The sequence below is a fragment of the Pristiophorus japonicus genome, unplaced genomic scaffold, assembly GCF_044704955.1.
Source record: "Pristiophorus japonicus isolate sPriJap1 unplaced genomic scaffold, sPriJap1.hap1 HAP1_SCAFFOLD_417, whole genome shotgun sequence".
NCBI lineage: Eukaryota > Metazoa > Chordata > Chondrichthyes > Pristiophoridae > Pristiophorus > Pristiophorus japonicus.
Window position 1 is genome coordinate 69259 of NW_027254058.1, and position 19843 is coordinate 89101.

Consider the following 19843-nt stretch of genomic DNA (forward strand, 5'->3'; position numbering starts at 1 on the left):
TTGCATAGAAACATAAGATTCTGATTGGACTGGACAGGTTAGTTGCGGGAAGAATGTTCCCGATGTTGGGGAAGTCCAGAACCAGGGGACACAGTCTTAGGATAAGGGGCAGGCCGTTTAGGACTGAGATGAGGAGAAACGTCTTCACTCAGAGAGTTGTTAACCTGTGGAATTCCCTGCCGCAGAGAGTTGTTGATGCCAGTTCATTGGATATATTCAAGAGGGAGTTAGATATGGGCCTTACGGCTAAAGGGATCAAGGGATATGGAGAGAAAGCAGGAAAGGGGTACTGAGGGAATGATCAGGCATGATCTTATTGAATGGTGGTGCAGGCTCGAAGGGCCGAATGGCCTACTCCTGCACCTATTTTCTATGTTTCTATGTTACACTGTCCCCATCAAACACTCCCAGGACAGGTACAGCACGGGTTAGATACAGAGTAAAGCTCCCTCTACACTGTCCCATCAAACACCCCCAGGGCAGATACAGGGGATGAGACACAGAGTAAAGCTCCCTGCGAAAGGCTGGGTGGGAGATAGGAAAAGCTGGTGCATTGAGGGTAACATGAATTAAAGAGGCACAGCCCAAAGTCTGGACCCATGCAATAATCTTGACCCTAACTGGACCCAATGGGGTGACCGTTACACTTTCAACACTGAAGCTGCTTGTTCAAATAGGAATTAACTTGATGTGGAATTCCAGGCATTGGGAGGAACGGGGCTGTGCCCCAGGAACCACGTACCTTCATACATCAGTCTGGTGGTACAATAGCCGTCGCTCTCCGCCAGCGCCTCATCTTTATCCACCTCGGTGAGGTCGGACAGTCGCACGATCGACACCTCCAGATTGCACAGGGTTCCCATCTTACACATCTCGGCTCCGAGGGGAGGGAAGATTTCAGCTTTAACATCGTACAGTGTCTGGGGACAGAAGGCAAGGTTACTGCACAGTACAGGATCAGGGGGCAGGGTTACTTCACGGTACAGGGTCAGAGGGCAGGGGTCAGGGTTACTGCACGGAAGAGGGGTCAGAGGGCAGGGTTACTGCACGGTCAAGAGGGTCAAAGGCCAGGGTTATTGTACAGTACAGGGTCAGAGGACAGGGTTACTGCATGGTACAGAGGTCAGAGAGCAAAGTCACTGCACGGTACAGGGGTCAGAGGGCAAGGGCACTGCACGGTAAAGGGGTCACTGCACGGTAGAGGGGTCAACGGGCAGGGTGACTGCATGATCCAGGAGTCAGGGGTCACTGCACGTATAGGGTCAGGGGTCACTGCACGTATAGGGTCAGGATCACTGCACAGTACAGGGGTCAGGGTCTCTGCACCGTACAGGGGTCAGAGGGCAAGATCACTGCACGGTACAGGGATCAAAGGGCAGGGTCACTTCACGGTACAGGGGTCAGGGTCACTGCACGGTTATAGGGGTCATAGAAACATAGAAAATAGGTGCAGGAGTAGGCTATTCAGCCCTTCGAGCCTGCACCGCCATTCAACAAGATCATGACTGATCATTCCCTCAGTACCCCTTTCCTGCTTTCTCTCCATACCCCTTGATCTCTTTAGCCGTAAGGGCCATATCTAACTCCCTCTTGAATATATCCAATAAACTGGCATCAACAACTCTCTGCGGTCGGGAATTCCACAGGTTAACAACTCTCTGAATGAAGAATTTTCTTCTCATCTCAGACCTAAATGGCCTACCCCTTATCCTAAGACTATGTCCCCTAGTTCTGGACTTCCCCAACATCGAGAACATTCTTTCCGCATCTAACCCGTCCAGTCCTGTCAGAATCTTATACGTTTCTACGAAATCCCCTCTCATCCTTCTAAACTCCAGTCAATAAACGCCCAGTTTATCCAGTCTCTTCTCATATGTCAGTCCAGCCATCCCTGGAATCAGTCTGGTGAACCTTCACTGCACTCCCTCAATAGCAAGAACATCCTTCCTCAGATTAGGAGACCAAAACTGAACACAATATTCCAGGTGGGGCCTCACCAAGGCCCTGTACAACTGCAGTAAGACCTCCCTGCTCCTATACTCAAATCCCCTCGCTATGAAGGTCAACATACCATTTGCCTTCTTCACCGCCTGCTGTACCTGTATGCCAACTTTCAATGACTGATGAACCATGACACCCAGGTCTTGTTGCACCTCCCCTTTTCCTAATCTGCCGCCATTCAGATAATATTCTGCCTTCGTGTTTTTGCCCCCAAAATGGATAACTTCACATTTATCCACATTATACTGCATCTGCCATTCATTTGCCCACTCACCTAACCTGTCCAAGTCACCCTGCAGCCTCTTAGCGTCCTCCTCACAGCTCACACCGCCACCCAGTTTAGTGTCATCTGCAAACTTGGAGATATTACACTCAATTCCTTCATCTAAATCATTAATGTATATTGTAAATAGCTGGGCTCCCAGCACTGAGCTCTGCGGCACTCCACTAGTCACTGCCTGCCATTCTGAAAAGGACCCGTTTATCCCGACTCTCTGCTTCCTGTCTGCCAACCAGTTCTCTATCCACATCAGTACATTACCCCCAATACCATGTGCTTTCATTTTGCACACCAATCTCTTGTGCGGGACCTTGTCAAAAGCCTTTTGAAAGTCCAAATATACCACATCCACTGGTTCTCTCTTGTCTACTCAGCTAGTTACATCCTCAAAAAATTCCAGAAGATTTGTCAAGTATGATTTCCCTTTCATAAATCCATGCTGACTTGGACCGATCCTGTCACTGCTTTCCAAATGCGCTGTTATTTCATCCTTAATGATTGATTCCAACATTTTCCCCACTACTGATGTCAGGCTAACCAGTCTACAATTACCCATTTTCTCTCTCCCTCCTTTTTTAAAAAGTGTTACATTAGCTACTGCCCAGTCCATAGGAACTGATCCAGAGTCGATAGACTGTTGGAAAATGATCACCAATGCATCCACTATTTCTAGGGCCACTTCCTTAAGTACTCTGGGATGCAGACCATCAGGCCCTGGAGATTTATCGGCCTTCAATCCCATTAATTTCCCTAACACAATTTCCCGCTTTGTAAGGATATCCTTCAGTTCCTCCTTCTCACGAGAACCACTGTCCCCTAGTATATTCGGAAGGATACTTGTGTCTTCCTTCGTGAAGACAGAACCAAAGTATTTGTTCATTTGGTCTGCCATTTCTTTGTTCCCCATTATAAGTTCACCTGAATCCGACTGCAAGGGACCTACGTTTGTCTTCACTAATCTTTTTCTCTTCACATATTTATAGAAGCTTTTGCAGTCAGTTTTTATGTTCCCTGCAAGCTTCCTCTTGTACTCTATTTTCCCCCTCTTAATTAAACGCTTAGCCCTCCTCTGTTGAATTCTAAATTTCTCCCAGTCCTCAGGTTTGTTACTTTTTCTAGCCAATTTATATGCCTCTTCCTTGGTTTTAACACTATCCTTAATTTCCCTTGTTAGCCCCGGTTGAGCACCTTCCCCGTTTTATTTTTACTCCAGACAAGGAATTGCTGAAGTTCATCCATGTGATCTTTAAATGTTTGCCATTGCTTATTCACCGTCAACCCTTTAAGTATCCTTTGCCAGTCTATTCTAGCCAATTCACGCCTCATACTGTCGAAGTTACCTTTCCTTAAGTTCAGGACCCTAGTTTCCAAATTAACTGTGTCACTCTCCATCTTAATAAAGAATTCTACCATATTATAGTCACTCTTCCCCAAGGGGCCTCACACAACAAGATTGCTAATTAGTCCCTTCTCATTACACATCACCCAGTCTAGGATGGCCAGCTCTTTAGTTGGTTCCTCGACATATTGGTCTAGAAAACCATCCCTAATACACTCCACTAAATCCTCCTCCACCGCATTGCTACCAGTTTGATTAGCCCAATCTATATGTCGATTAAAGTCGCCCATGATAGCTGCTGTATCTTTATTGCACACATCCCTAATTTCTTGTTTGATGCTGTCCCCAACCTCACTACTACTGTTTGGTGGTCTGTACACAACTCCCACAAGCATTTTCTGCCCTTTGGCATTCCGCAGCTCCACCCATACCGATTCCACATCATCCAGGCTAATGTCCCTCCTTACTATTGCATTAATTTCCTCTTTAACCAGCAAGGCCATCCCGCCTCCTTTTCCTCTCTGCCTATCCTTCCTAAATGTTGAATATCCCTGGAGCCACGTCTCCGTGATGCCAATTACATCATACCCATTAACTGCTATCTGCGCAGTTAATTCGTCCACCTTATTCCGAATACTCCTCGCATTGAGGCACAGAGCCTTCAGGCTTGTCTTTTTAACACACTTTGTCCCTTTAGAATTTTGCTGTAATGTGGCCCTTTTTGTTTTCTTTTTTCCTTGGGTTTCTCTGCCCTCCATTTTTACTATTCTCCTTTCTATCTTTTGCATCTTCCTCCATTTTATTTCCCTCTGCCTTCCTGCATTGGTTCCCATCCCCCTGCCATGCTAGTTTAACTCCTCTCCAACAGCACTAGCAAACATTCCCACTCGGACATTGGTTTCGGTCCTGCCCAGGTGCAGACCGTCCGGTTTGTTCTGGTCCCACCTCCCCCAGAACCAGTTCCAATGCCCCAGGAATTTGAATGTCTCCCTCTTGCACCACTCCTCAAGCCACGTATTCATCTGAGCTATCCTGCGATTCCTACTCTGACAAACACGTGGCACTGGTAGCAATCCTGAGATTACTACTTTTGAGGTCCTACTTTTTAAATTTAGCTCCGAACTCCTTAAATTCATCTTGTAGGACCTCATCCCGTTTTTTACCTATATCGTTGGTACCTATATGTACCACAACAACTGGTTGTTCACCCTCCATTTTCAGAATGTCCTGCACCCGCTCCGAGACATCCTTGACCCTGGCACCAGGGAGGCAACATACCATCCTGGAGTCTCAGTTGCGGCCGCAGAAACGCCTCTCTATTCCCCTTACAATTGAATCCCCTATAGCGCTCCCACTCTTTTTCCTGACCTCCTGTGCAGCAGAGCCAGCCACGGTGCCATGAACTTGGCGGCTGCTGCCCTCCCCTGATGAGTCATCCCCCTCAACAGCACTCAAAGCGGTGTATCTGTTTTGCAGGGGGATGACCGCAGGGGACCCCTGCACTACCTTCCTTGCACTGCTCTTCCTGTTGGTCACCCATCCCCTATCTGGCTTTACCTGCGGTAAGACCAACTCACTAAACGTGCTATTCACGTCATTCTCAGCATTGTGCATGCTCCAGAGTGAATCCACCCGCAGCTCCAGGGCCGCAATGCGGTCCGTCAGGAACTGCAGGCAGATACACTTCCCGCACATGTAGTCGTCAGGGACACCAGAAGCGTCACTGATTTCCCACATAGTACAGGAGGAGCATAACACCTGTCCGAGCTGTCCTGCCATGATTTAACCCCTTAGATTAACTTAATTTGGCAACAACAATGCTAAAGGTTACTTACCGATATAGAAAAGAAAAAGAAAAACTACTGACCAATCACCAGCCAATCACTTACCCCCTTGGCTGGGACGTCACCTTTCGATTTATTTCTACTTCTTTTTTGCCTTCCTGCTGCAGCTGCACCGGTAGCCCTCCGACTCCCCGGACTTTGATAGGACGCCGACTCGACCCCCCGTTGGCCTCCCGACTGATGGGCCTTTTGTAGGCCTCCCGACTCTGCTGCTCCGCCTCTCCTCAACCTCCCGCTGGCGCCTCCCAACTGATGGGCCTTTTGTAGGCCTCCCGATTCTGCTGCTCTGCCTCTCCGACGTACCCGCTTGAAGTCAGAGGGCAGGGTCACAAGTCACTGCACGTATAGGGGTCAGAAGGCAGGGTCACTGCATGGGACAGGGGTCATTGCACGGTTATAGGGGGTCAGAGGGCAGGGTCACTACATGGTACAGGGGTCAGAAGGCAGGATCACTGCATGGCACAGGGGTCAGAAGGCAGGGTCACTGCATGATACAGGGGTTAGAGGGCAGGAGTCACTGCACGGTACAGGGGTCAGAAGGCAGGATCACTGCATGGTACAGGGGTCAGAAGGCAGGGTCACTGCATGATACAGGGGTCAGAAGGCAGGGTCACTGCATGATACAGGGGTTAGAGGGCAGGAGTCACTGCATGGTACAGGGGTCAGGAGTCACTGCACGTATAGAGGTCTGAAGGCAGGGTCACTGCATGGTACAGGGGTCATTGCACGGTTATAGGGGGTCAGAGGGCAGGGTGACTGCACGGTACAGGGGTCAGGAGTCACTGCACGTATAGGGGTCAGAAGGCAGGGTCACTGCATGGTCCAGGGGTCATTGCACGGTTATAGGGGGTCAGAGGGCAGGGTCACTGCACAGTACAGGGGTCAGAAGGCAGGATCACTGCATGGTACAGGGGTCAGAAGGCAGGGTCACTGCATGATACAGGGGTCAGAGGACAGGAGTCACTGCGCGGTACAGAGGTCAGAGTCACTGCGCGGTACAGGGTCAGAGGGCAGGGGTCAGGGTACAGTATATACACAATACACTGAGGAAAGAGGGAAGCCAGGGTATTTGTAGCTGAGGAAGAAATTGAACTCTGAACCGTAAGAGTGGGAAACCTGAGAAATAGACACTATGCATAACGAAAATGCGCATCGCCTGAAAGTCAGGAGGCAGCGCCAATGGTGACCTGTGCAGACCCTCGGTGCAGAGCGACTCCAGTATAGAGTCTATCCCTTTGCCGCAGTTTCCTGAAGACCCAGGGTTTGTGATTCGGTCCAAATACTTACACAGAAATTGTCGAGTTTGAGCTCGTAGGTGTACGGTTTCATCGATGCGAGTTCCTGGCCTGTCAGTGGCGCAAAGGCCACACTGAAGTGGCAGTGCAGAAAGGAGCCAGGCTCCTGGCTCCAGGTCAGCTCCCACAGGAAGAAGGTGGCCTGCCTGTTGTAAATGTGCTGTGGCAACAAAACAGAACACAGGGAGATCAGATATAGCAAGCTGAGGCTAACGTCGCTCTCGCCCCACCTACTGCACCTCCGCACCGCCCTGCCCCACCCTGCTGAGGGGAGACCTGATTGAGGTATATAAAATTATGAGGGGTCAGGATAGAGTGGATAGGAAGGACCTATTTCCCTTAGCAGAGGGATCAACAACCAGGGGACCTAGATTTAAAGTAATTGGGGGGAGGTTTAGAGGGGATTTGAGTGGAAATTTCTTCACCCAGAGGGTGGGGGTGGTGGGGGGGGGAACTCACTGCTGAAAGGGTGGTAGAGGCAGAAACCATCACCACATTTAAAAAGTACTTGCATGTGCACTTGAAGCGCCGTAACCTGCAGGGCTACGGACCGAGAGCTGGAAAGTGGGATTAGGCTGGATAGCTCTTTGTCAGCCAGCGCAGACACGATGGGCCGAAATGGCTTCCTCCATGCTGTAAATGTCTATGATTCTCTGTTAGGTGGTCGGTAGATTACCCACTATTGGTGTGATCCATCCCTCCTTTGTCGCAATCCATGTAGATCCAAAAAGAGCAGTAAGCCCGAGGAGTGGGAGCATTTTAGAATTCAGCAAAGGAGGACCAAGGAATTGATAAAGTAAGGGAAAATATATGAGAACAAACTACTGAGACATAAAAACAGGCTGTAAAATCGTCGATAGGTATGTAACAAGGGAAAGATTAGCAGAAATAAATATGGGTCCCCTACAGGCTGAGACAGGAAAAATTATAATGGGGAGTAAGGAAATGGCAGAGAAATTAAACACATACTTTGTGTCTGTCTCCACGGAAGAAGACGTAAAAAACCTCCCGGAGATAGTGAAGTACCAAGGGTCTAGTGAGAATAAGTAACTGAAAGAAATTATTAGTAAAAAAAAAAAGTAATGGGAGTAAAAGCCAATAAATCCCCTGGACCTGATGGCCTACATCCTCGGGTTTTGAAAGGTGGCTATAGAGATAGTGGATGCATTGGTTGTCATCTTCCAAATTTCCATAGATTCTAGAACGGTTCCCGAAGATTGGAAGGTAGTAAATGTAATCCCGTTATTATTAAGGACATGGTAACAGGGCCCTTGGATAGTAACAGGATTGGGCAGAGTCAACGTGGATTTATGAAAGGGAAATCATGTTTGACAAATCTATTAGAGTTTTTTGAGGTTGTAACTAGTAGAATAGATAAGGGGGAACCAGTGGATGTGGTGTATTTGGATTTTCAGTGGGCGTTCGATAAGATGCCACACAAGAGGTTATTAAACAAAATTAGGGCTCATGGGATTGGGGATAATATACTGGCATGGATTGAGGATTGGTTAATGAACAGAAAACAGAGTAGGAATAAACAGGACATTTTCGAGTTGGCAGGCTGTAACATGTGGGGTGCCGCAAGGATCGCTTTTGTCGCTCCTGTCATGGCGCGGGTGATGCGCACGCCTTTGCGGTCCCTCGCTCGGACGATGACATAGTCCAGCAGATGCCGGTGCTTGGAGTGAGGGCGTTGCCATGAGGCTTTATATTTGGCACAGTGGACATGATCTGCACCGCGCGCCAGACACAAGAGAAATGCAGGGAACAGCACCAACCCTTGTACATGGCCACCTTTGACCTCACAAAAGCCTTCAACACTGTCAATACTGAGGGATTATGGAGCATCCTCCTCAGATTTGGCTGCCCTCAAAAGTTTATCACCATCCTCCGCCTGCTCCATGATGACATGCAAGCCGTGATCCTGACCAATGGATCCATCATAAACCTATTCCATGTTCGGACCCGGGTCATAGAAACATAGAAACCTAGAAAATAGGTGCAGGAGTAGGCCATTCGGCCCTTCGAGCCTGCACCGCCATTCAATGAGTTCATGGCTGAACATGCAACTTCAGTACCCCATTCCTGCTTTCTCGCCATACCCCTTGATCCCCCTCGTAGTAAGAACATAAGAACATAAGAACATAAGAACATAAGAATTAGGAACAGGAGTAGGCCATCTAGCCCCTCGAGCCTGCTCCGCCATTCAACAAGATCATGGCTGATCTGGCCATGGACTCAGATCCACTTACCCGCCCGCTCCCCATAACCCTTAATTCCCTTATTGGTTAAAAATCTATCTATCTGTGACTTGAATACATTCAATGAGCTAGCCTCAACTGCTTCCTTGGGCAGAGAATTCCACAGATTCACAACCCTCTGGGAGAAGAAATTCCTTCTCAACTCGGTTTTAAAGTGGCTCCCCCGTATTTTGAGGCTGTGCCCCCTAGTTCTAGTCTCCCCGACCAGTGGAAACAACCTCTCTGCCTCTATCTTGTCTATCCCTTTCATTATTTTAAATGTTTCTATAAGATCACCCCTCATCCTTCTGAACTCCAACAAGTAAAGACCCAGTCTACTCAATCTATCATCATAAGGTAACCCCCTCATCTCCGGAATCAGCCTAGTGAATTGTCTCTGTACCCCGTCCAAAGCCAGTATATCCCTTCCTTAAGTAAGGCGACCAAAACTGCACGCAGTACTCCAGGTGCGGCCTCACCAATACCCTATACAGATGCAGAAGGAACTCCCTGCTTTTGTACTCCATGCCTCTCGCAATGAAGGCCAACATTCCATTTGCCTTCCTGATTACCTGCTGCACCTGCAAACTAACTTTTTGGGATTCATGCACAAGGACCCCCAGGTCCCTCTGCACCGCAGCATGTTGTAATTTCTCCCCATTCAAATAAGGACTACATCTAACTCTTTTCTGAATATATTTAGTGAATTGGCCTCAACAACTTTCTGTGGTAGAGAATTCCACAGGTTCACCACTCTCTGGGTGAAGAAGTTTCTCCTCATCTCGGTCCTAAATGGCTTACCCCTTATCCTTCGACTGTAACCCCTGGTTCTGGACTTCCCCAACATTGGGAACAATGTTCCTGCATCTAACCTGTCTAAACCAGTCAGAATTTTAAACGTTTCTATGAGAGCCCCTCTCATTCTTCTGAACTCCAGTGAATACAAGCCCAGTTGATCCAGTCTTTCTTGATATGTCAGTCCCGACATCCCGGGAATCAGTCTGGTGAACCTTCGCTGCACTCCCTCAATAGCAAGAATGTCCTTCCTCAAGTTAGGAGACCAAAACTGTACACAATACTCCAGGTGTGGCCTCACCAATGCCCTGTACAACTGTAGTAACACCTCCCTGCCCCTGTACTCAAATCCCCTCGCTATGAAGGCCAACATGCCATTTGCCTTCTTAACCGCCTGCTGTACCTGCATGCCAACCTTCAATGACTGATGTACCATGACACCCAGGTCTCGTTGCACCTCCCCTTTTCCTAATCTGTCACCATTCAGATAATAGTCTGTCTCTCTGTTTTTACAACCAAAGTGGACAACCTCACATTTATCCACATTATACTTCATCTGCCTTGCATTTGCCCACTCACCTAACCTATCCAAGTCACTCTGCAGCCTCATAGCATCCTCCTCGCAGCTCACACTGCCACCCAACTTAGTGTCATCCGCAAATTTGGAGATACTACATTTAATCCCCTCGTCTAAGTCATTAATGTACAATGTAAACAGCTGGGGCCCCAGCACAGAACCTTGCGGTACCCCACTAGTCACTGCCTGCCATTCTGAAAAGTACCCATTTACTCCTACTCTTTGCTTCCTGTCTGACAACCAGTTCTCAATCCACGTCAGCACCCTACCCCCAATCCCATGTGCTTTAACTTTGCACATTAATCTCTTGTGTGGGACCTTGTCGAAAGCCTTCTGAAAGTCCAAATACACATCAACTGGTTCTCCCTTGTCCACTCTACTGGAAACATCCTCAAAAAATTCCAGAAGATTTGTCAAGCATGATTTCCCTCTCATAAATCCATGCTGACTTGGACCTATCATGTCACCTCTTTCCAAATGCGCTGCTATGACATCCTTAATAATTGATTCCATCATTTTACCCACTACCGATGTCAGGCTGACCGGTCTATAATTCCCTGTTTTTCTCTCTCCCTTTTTTAAAAAGTGGGGTTACATTGGCTACCCTCCACTGCATAGGAACTGATCCAGAGTCGATGGAATGTTGGAAAATGACTGTCAATGCATCCGCTATTTCCAAGGCCACCTCCTTAAGTACTCTGGGATGCAGACCATCAGGCCCTGGGGATTTATCGGCCTTCAATCCCATCAATTTTTCCAACACAATTTCCCGACTAATAAGGATTTCCCTCAGTTCCTCCTTCTTACTAGACCCCCCGACCTCTTTTATATCCGGAAGGTTGGTTGTGTCCTCCTTTGTGAATACCGAACCAAAGTACTTGTTCAATTGCTCTGCCATTTCTTTGTTCCCAGTTATGATTTCCCTGATTCTGACTGCAGGGGATCTATGTTTGTCTTTACTAACCTTTTTCCCTTACATATCTATAGAAGCTTTTGCAGTCCATTTTAATGTTCCCTGCAAGCTTCCTCTCGTACTCTATTTTCCCTGCCCTAATCAAACGCTTTGTCCTCCTCTGCTGAGGTCTATATTTCTCCTAATCCCCTGGTTCGCTGCTATTTCTGGCCAATTTGTATGCCACTTCCTTGGCTTTAATATTATCCCTGATTTCCCTTGATAGCCACGGTTGAGCCACCTTCCCTCTTTTATTTTTGCGCCATTAAGAATTTACAATTTTTGTAGATCATCCATGCGGTCTCTAAATGTCTGCCATTGCCCATCCACTGTCAACCCCTTAAGTATCATTCGCCAATCTATCCTAGCCAATTCACGCCTCATACCTTCAAAGTTACCCTTCTTTAAGTTCTGGACCATGGTCTCGGAATTAACTGTTTCCTTCTCCATCCTAATGTAGAATTCCACCATATTATGGTCACTCTTCCCCCAAGGGGCCTCACACAACGAGATTGTTAATTAATCCTCTCTCATTACACAACACCCAGTCTAAGATGGCCTCCCCCTAGTTGGTCCCTCCACATATTGGTCTAGAAAACCATCCCTTATGTACTCCAGGAAATACTCCTCCACCGTATTGTTTCCAGTTCGGTTAGCCCAATCTATATGCATATTAAAGTCACCCATGATAACTGCTGCACCTTTATTGCATGCACCCCTAATTTCCTGTTTGATACTCTCCCCAACATCACTACTACTGTTTGGAGGTCTGTGCACAACTCCCACTAACGTTTTTTGCCCTTTGGTGTTCTGCAGCTCTACCCATATAGATTCCACATCATCCAAGCTAATGTCCTTCCTAACTATTGCATTAATTTCCTCTTTAACCAGCAACGCCACCCCGCCTCCTTTTCCTTTCAGTCTATCTTTCCTAAATGTTGAATACCCTTGGAGTTGAGTTCCCAGCCTTGGTCATCCTAGAGCCATGTCTCCGTGATGCCAACCACATCGTATCCGTTACTGCTATCTGCACAGTTAATTCATCCACCTTATTCCGAATACTCCTCGCATTGAGGCACAGAGCTTTCAGGCTTGCCTTTTTATTACACTTTGACCCTTTAGAATTTTGCTGTAAAATGGCCCTTTTTGTTTTTTGCCCTCCACTTTTACTCATCTCCTTTCTGTCTTTTGCTTCTGTCTCCATTTTGTTTCCCTCTATCTCCCTGCATTGATTCCCATCCCCCTGCCATATTAGTTTAACTCCTCCCCAATAGCACGAGCAAATACTCCCCCTAGGACATTGGTTCCGGTCCTGCCTAGGTGCGGACTGTCCGGTTTGTACTGGTCCCACCTCCCCCAGAACCAGTTCCAATGCCCCAGTAATTTGAATCCCTCCCTGCTGCACCACTCCTCAAGCCACGTATTCATCTGCGCTATCCTGCGATTCCTACTCTGACTAGCACGTGGCACTGGTAGCAATCCCGAGATTACTACTTTTGAGGTCCTACTTTTTAAATTTAGCTCCAAGCTCCTTAAATTCGTCTCGTAGGACCTCATCCCGTTTTTTACCTATATCGTTGGTACCAATGTGCACCACGACAACTGGCTGTTCACCCTCCCTTTTCAGAATGTCCTGCACCCGCTCCGAGACATCCTTGACCCTTGCACCAGGGAGGCAACATACCATCCTGGAGTCTCGATTGCGGCCACAGAAACGTCTATCTATTCCCCTTACAATTGAATTCCCTATCATTATCGCTCTCCCACTCTTTTTCCTGCCCTCCTGTGCAGCAGAGCCAGCCACGGTGCCTTGAACTTGGCGGCTGCTGCCCTCCCCTGATGAGTCATCCCCCTCAACAGCACTCAAAGCGGTGTATCTGTTTTGCAGGGGGATGACCGCAGGGGACCCCTGCACTACCTTCCTTGCACTACTCTTCCTGCTGGTCTTCCATTCCCTATCTGGCTGTGGACCCTTCTCCTGCGGTAAGACCAACTCGCTACACGTGCTACTCACGTCATTCTCAGCATCGTGGATGCTCCAGAGTGAATCCACCCTGAGTTCCAATTCCGCAACGCGGTCCGTCAGGAGCTGGAGGTGGATACACTTACCGCACACGTAGTCGTCAGGGACACCGGAAGTGTCCCTGAGTTCCCACATGGTACAGGAGGAGCATATCACGTGACCGAGCTCTCCTGCCATGACTTAACCCTTAGATACACTTAATTTGGCGACAACAATGTTAACAGGTTACTTACTGATATAAAAAAGAAAAAGAAAAGCTACTCACCAATCACCAGCCAATCACTTACCCCTTTCACTGTGACGTCACCGTTTGATTTCTTTCGACTTCTTTTTTGCTTTTTCTCCTGGCTGGAGCTGTACAAGCTGGGCCTTTATAGGCCTCCCGACACCACACACTCCCACCGCCGCTGGGCCTTTATAGGCCTCACCAACGCCACGAACTCCCGCCTCTGCCTGCCGCCCGCCTCTCGCTGCCGCTGGGCCTTTATAGGCCTCCCGACACCACGAACTCCCACCTCTCGCTGCCGCTGGGCCTTTATAGGCCTCCCGGCACCACGCACTCCCATTTCTCGGTCAAGCAAGACTGCGTCATCGCACCAACGCTTTTCTCGGTCTTCCTTGTTGCAATGCTCCATCTCATCCTCAGCAAGCTCCCCGCTGGAGTGGAGCTAAATTACAGGACAAACGGGATTCTGTTCCACCTCCGCCGCCTGCAGGCCAGATCCAAGGTCGTCCCATCCTCAGTCATCGAACTACAGTACGCAGACGACGCTAGCGTCTGTGCACACTCGGAGGACGAACTCCAAGCCATCGTCAACACCTTCATGAGAGCGTGGGCCTTACACTAAACATCTGAAAGACAAAGGTCCTCTACCAACCTGCCCTCCCGGTTATCAAAATCCACGACAAGGCCTTGGACAACGTGGACCATTTTCCATACCCCAGGAGCCTACTGTCAACAAGAGCAGACATCGACGTCGAGGTACCGCCTTGTGTACCAGTGCAGCCTTCGGTTGCCCGAGGAAGAGTGTTTGAAGACCAGGACCCCAATGCCAGCACCAAGCTCATGGTCTACAGAGCAGTAGTGATACCTGCCCTCCTATATGGCTCAGAGATGTGGACCATACACAGCAGACACCTCAAAGCACTGGAGAAGTATCAGCAGCACTGCCTCCATTGGCAGGATAGACGCACCAACGTCAGCGTTCTCGCTCAGGCCCAGCATTGAAGCACTGACCACACTTGACCAGCTTCGCTGGGCGGGCCACATTGTCCGTATGCCAGACACGAGACTCCCAAAGCAAGCGCTCTACTCGGAGCTCCAACATGGCAAGCGCGTCCCAGGTGGGCAGAGGAAACGCTTCAAGGACACCCTCAAAGCCTCCCTGATAAAGTGCGACATCCCCACCGACACCTGAGAATCCCTGGCCCAAGACCACCCAACGTGGAGGAAAAGCATCTGGGAGGGCGCGGAGTACCTCGAGTCTCGTCACCGAGAGCGTAGACAGCGGAAGGAGCGTGCGGCAAACCAGACTCCCCACCCACCCTTTCCTTCAACCACTGTCTGCCCAACCTGTGACAGAAACTGTAGGTCCCACACTGGAGTCCGAGGGACTGCCGAAGATGACGACCGCAAGGATCAGTGCTGGGGCCCCAGCTATTCACAATATATATCAATGATTTGGATGAGGGGACCCAATGTAATATATCCAAGTTTGCTGATGATACAAAGCTAGGTGGGAATGTAAGTTTTGAGGAGCATGCAAAGAGGCTTCAAGGGATACAGGCAGGCTAAGTGAGTGGGCAAGAACATGGCAAATGGAATATAATGTGGAGAAATGTGAAGTGATCCACTTTGGTAGGAAAAATAGAAAAGCAGAGTATTTTTTAAATGGTGAGAGATTGGGAAATGTTGGTGTTCAGAGGGACCTGGGTGTCCTTGTACACCAATCACTGAAAGTTAACCTGCAGGTACAGCAAGCAATTAAAATAGCAAAAGGTATGTTGGCCTTTATTACAGGAGGATTTGAGTACAAGAGTAAAGATGTCTTACTGCAATTATATCGGGCCCTGGTGAGACCACACCTGGAGTATTGTGTACCGTTCTGGTCTCCTTACCTAAGGAAGGATATACTTGCCATAGAGGGAGTGCAACCAAGGTTCACCAGACTGATTCCTGGGATGGGGGGATTGTCCTATGAGGAGAGATTGAGCAGACTAGGCCTATATTCTCTAGAGTTTAGAAGAATGAGGTGATCTCATTGAAACATACAAAATTCTTACAAGGCTTGACAGGGTAGATGCAGGGAGGATGTTTCCCCCAGGCTGGGGAGTCTAGAATCAGGGGTCACAGTCTCAGGATAAGGGGTCGGCCATTTAGGACTGAGATGAGGAGAAACTTCTTCACTCAGAGGGTGGTGAATCTTTGAAATTCTCTGCCCCAGAGGGCTGTGGAGGCTCAGTCTTTGAGTATATTCAAGACAGAGATGGATAGATTTTTGAATATTACTGGAATCAAGGGATATGGGATAGTGCAGGAAAGTGGAGTTGAGGTAGAAGATCAGCCATGTTCTCATTGAATGGCGGAGCAGGCTCGAGGGGCCGAATGGCCTACTCCTGCTCCTATTTCTTATGTACTATTCTATGTCTCTATTTATGAAGCCCAGGATCCCGTAAGCTTTTTTAACCGCTTTTTCAACCTGCCCTGCCACCTTCAGCGATTTGTGCACATATATACCCCCAGGTCTCTGTGTTCATGCACCCCCTTTAGGACTGTACCCTTTAGTTTATTTTGCCTCTCCTCGTTCCTCCGACCAAAATATATCACTTCGCACTTTTCTGCATTAAATTTCATCTGCCACGTGTCCGCCCATTCCACCAGCCTGTCTGTGTCTTGCAGTCTATCATTATCCTCCTCACTGTTCACTATACTTCCAAGTTTTGCGTCATCTGCAAATTTTGAAATTGTGCCCTGTACACCCAAGTCCAAGTCATTAATATATATCAAGAAAAGCGGTGGTCCCAGTACCGACCCCTGGGGACCTCTGTATACCTTCCTCCAGTCTGATAAACAACCGTTCCCCACTACTCTCTGTTCCCTGTCACTGAGCCAATTCCGTATCCATGCTGCCACTGTCCCTTTTATTCCACGGGTATCAACTTTGCTGCAAGCCTATTATGTGGCACTTTGTCAAACGCCTTTTGGAAATCCATGTACACCACGTCAACCGCATTGCCGCCTTCAACCCTCTCTGTTACCTCATCAAAAAACTCAATCAAGTTAGTTAAACACGATTTGCCTTTACCAAATCTGTGCTGACTTCCCTAATTAATCCCCACGTGTCCGTGATTCCTGTTTAAGGTGGCCCTGGCGACTTACCCAAGACGCCATGGATGTTCGGTTCGATGGGACTCGCACCCCAGCCTGAGACAGCATGGTTTGGGGAAGGGTGAGGGGAGGTGAACAAGACAGATACTGAGTCTCAGTTAAAGGCAGAACCAGTGTCCATGTGCTTGTCAAACACGCACAGGACTCTTACCTGCTGTTTGAGGGAATTCAATGACATGAACGTCACATCTGAGCTGTTGTAAACATCCAGCAGCCGAGGATCGAACAACTGGAAGCCCACCTCAGACAGGTTGTGGACACACACCTGCAGATATTTCCTACATGGCAGGAGAGAGGGAGAGAGTTCAGCAACATAACAACATAAGAAATAGGAGCAGGAGTAGGCCATTTGGCCCCTCGAGCCTGCTCCACCATTCAATAAGATCATGGCTGATCTGACCATGGACTCAGCTCCACTTCCCTGCCCACTCTCCATAACCCTTCACTACCTTATCGCTCAAAAATTATTGCATCACCACGCGGAACACGTCATCAAACCTTCAGTAGGTCCAGCAACACAATCCAGCCGCCTGCTGAGACCGTGTGTCATTCAGTTAGATAGCAGCATGACGTATGATACACGTTACACACAGCGAGAGACAGAGGGAGGCAGCGGGAGACGGAGGAGAGGGCGGGAGACGGAGAAGGAGAGGGCGGGAGACGGAGAAGGAGAGGGCGAGAGACGGAGAAGGAGAGGGCGAGAGACGGAGAAGGAGAGGGCGAGAGACGGAGAAGGAGAGGGCGAGAGACGGAGAAGGAGAGGGCGAGAGACGGAGAAGGAGAGGGCGAGAGACGGAGAAGGAGAGGGCGAGAGACGGAGAAGGAGAGGGCGAGAGACGGAGAAGGAGAGGGCGAGAGACGGAGAAGGAGAGGGCGAGAGACGGAGAAGGAGAGGGCGAGAGACGGAGAAGGAGAGGGCGAGAGACGGAGAAGGAGAGGGCGAGTGACGGAGAAGGAGAGGGCGAGAGATGGAGAAGGAGAGGGCGAGAGACGGAGGGAGGGGGGCGCGAGGCGGAGGGAGGGGGAGCGAGGCAGAGGGAGGGGGAGCGAGGCGGAGGGAGGGGGAGTGAGGCGGAGGGAGGGGGAGGCAGAGAGGGAGAGGCAGAGAGGGAGAGAGAGAGAGACAACAACGTGTATTTATATAGCGCCTTTAATGTAGTAAAATGTCCCAAGACGTTTCACAGCAGAGCTACAAGACGAAACAGATACATTTGACCGAGTCACATAAGAAATGACAGCAGGTGACCAAAAGCTTGGTTAAAGAAATAGGTTTTAAGGAACGTCTGAAAGGAGGAAATAGAAGTGGAGCGGTTGAGGGAGGGTGTTCCAGAGCTTGGGGCCAAAACAGCTGAAGGCACGGCCACCGACGGTTGAGCAATTATAATCAGGGATGTTCAAGAGGGTATAATTTGAGGAGTGCAGACATCTTGTGGGGTTGTGAGGCTAAAAGGGATGACAGAGATAGGGAGGGGCGAGACATGGAGGGATTTGTAAACAAGGATGATAATTTTGAAATTGAGGCGTTGCTTAACCGGGAGCCAATGTAGGTCAGCGAGCACAGGGGTGATGGGTGAGCGGGACTTGATGCGAGTTAGGACACGGGCTGCCGAGGTTTGGGTGACCTCTAGTTTACCTCGGGTAGAATGTGGGAGGCCAGCCAGGGGTGCGCTGGAATAGTCAAGTCTAGAGGTAACAAAGGCATGGATGAGGGTTTCAGCAGCAGATGAGCTGAGGCAGGGGCGAAGACCGGCGATGTTACAGAAGTGGAAATAGGCGGTCTGAGTTATGCTGCGTATATGTGGCCAGAAGCTCATTTCAGGGTCAAATATGACACCTGGGTTGTGAACAGTCTGTTTCAGCCTCAGACAGATGTTGGAGAGAGGGATGGAGTCAGTGGTTAGGGAACGCAGTTTGTGGCGGGGACCATAAACAATGGCCTCGGTCTTCCCAATATTTAATTTGAGAAAATGTCTGCTCATCCAGAACTGGATGTCAGACAAACAGTCTGACAATTTAGAGACCGTGGAGGGTTCGAGAGAAGTGGTGGTGAGGTAGAGCTGGGTGTCGTCAGCGTACATGTGGAAACTGACGCCGTGTTTTCAGATGTTGTCTCTAATTGTTCCAACGGATTTGGGAGATGACAACACGTTGAAGGAGTTTGTACAGGAAAGGGAGGTTGGAGATGGGGCGATAAGCTAGCAAGCAAAGTGGGGTCAAGGGATGTTTTTTTGGGACGGGGGTGATGACGGCAGATTTAAGGGAGAGGGGGACAGTACCTGAGGAGAGAGAACCGTTAACAATGTCGGCTAACATGGGAGCCAGAAAAGGAAGTTGGGTGATCAGCAGTTTAGTGGGAATAGGGCCAAGGGAGCAGGAAGTGGGTCTCACGGACAAGCTGAGTTTGGAGAGGTCAAGAGGGGAGATGAGAGAGATACTGGAGAAAGATGCCAGTTCAGGGCTCGGGCAGAGGGGAACCTCAGGTGAAGTTTGGCCCGGTGGGCTCGGGGGAGGAAGGGAACTGGCAGAGGCAGCTGATTGGAGGGTCTCAATCTTTGAGACAAAGATGTCCATGAGCTCCTCACACTTGTTGTTGCAGGTGAGTGTGGTGGAGACAGGAGAGAGGGGTTTAAGGAGACGGTTAGCAGTAGAGAATAGTAGCCGGGGGTTATCTTTACATTCCAGAATGAGCCTGGAATAGTAAGCAGTTTTTGCAGACAAGAGCAGGACCCGATAATGGTTTGTGGCCCAGCCAGATCTGGCGGTGAATGGCTAAACCAGTTATCCACCACATCCGTTCAAGTCTGCTTCCCTTGGACTTGAGAGCCGTACCGGGGGAAAGGCCAGGGTGAGAGAGAGTAATGGTTTTAACAGGGACTAGGGCATCAAAGATGGTGGTGAGGGTGTGACTGAGCAGATCGGTGGCTGCAGAAATGACATGGTGAATGGAGGGCCGAAGGCTGGTCAGTTTGGAGTTGATAAGTACAGTTTTAAGAGAGTTTGGAGAGAGTTTTTACCAGGGGAGAATGCAGAAGGAAGTTGGTTTGGATTGGGCAAGGGGATGTGGGTGGAGAGTGATACGAGGAAGTGGTCAGAGATGGCCTTATCTGTA

At 49.2% G+C, this 19843-nt stretch overlaps 1 protein-coding gene across 1 annotated transcript in view; it reads right to left on the reverse strand.

The window, feature by feature from the left end:
- The window catches only part of trappc10 (trafficking protein particle complex subunit 10), a 64867-nt gene that overhangs the window by 13828 nt on the left and 31196 nt on the right, over positions 1–19843 (reverse strand). The window contains exons 9-11 of the mRNA XM_070873102.1: positions 16886–17012; positions 6752–6919; positions 743–920 (exon numbers count right to left, since the gene is read on the reverse strand). Of these exons, the coding sequence (XP_070729203.1) occupies positions 743–920; positions 6752–6919; positions 16886–17012 (473 nt within the window). The remainder of the gene's footprint in view (positions 1–742; positions 921–6751; positions 6920–16885; positions 17013–19843) is intronic.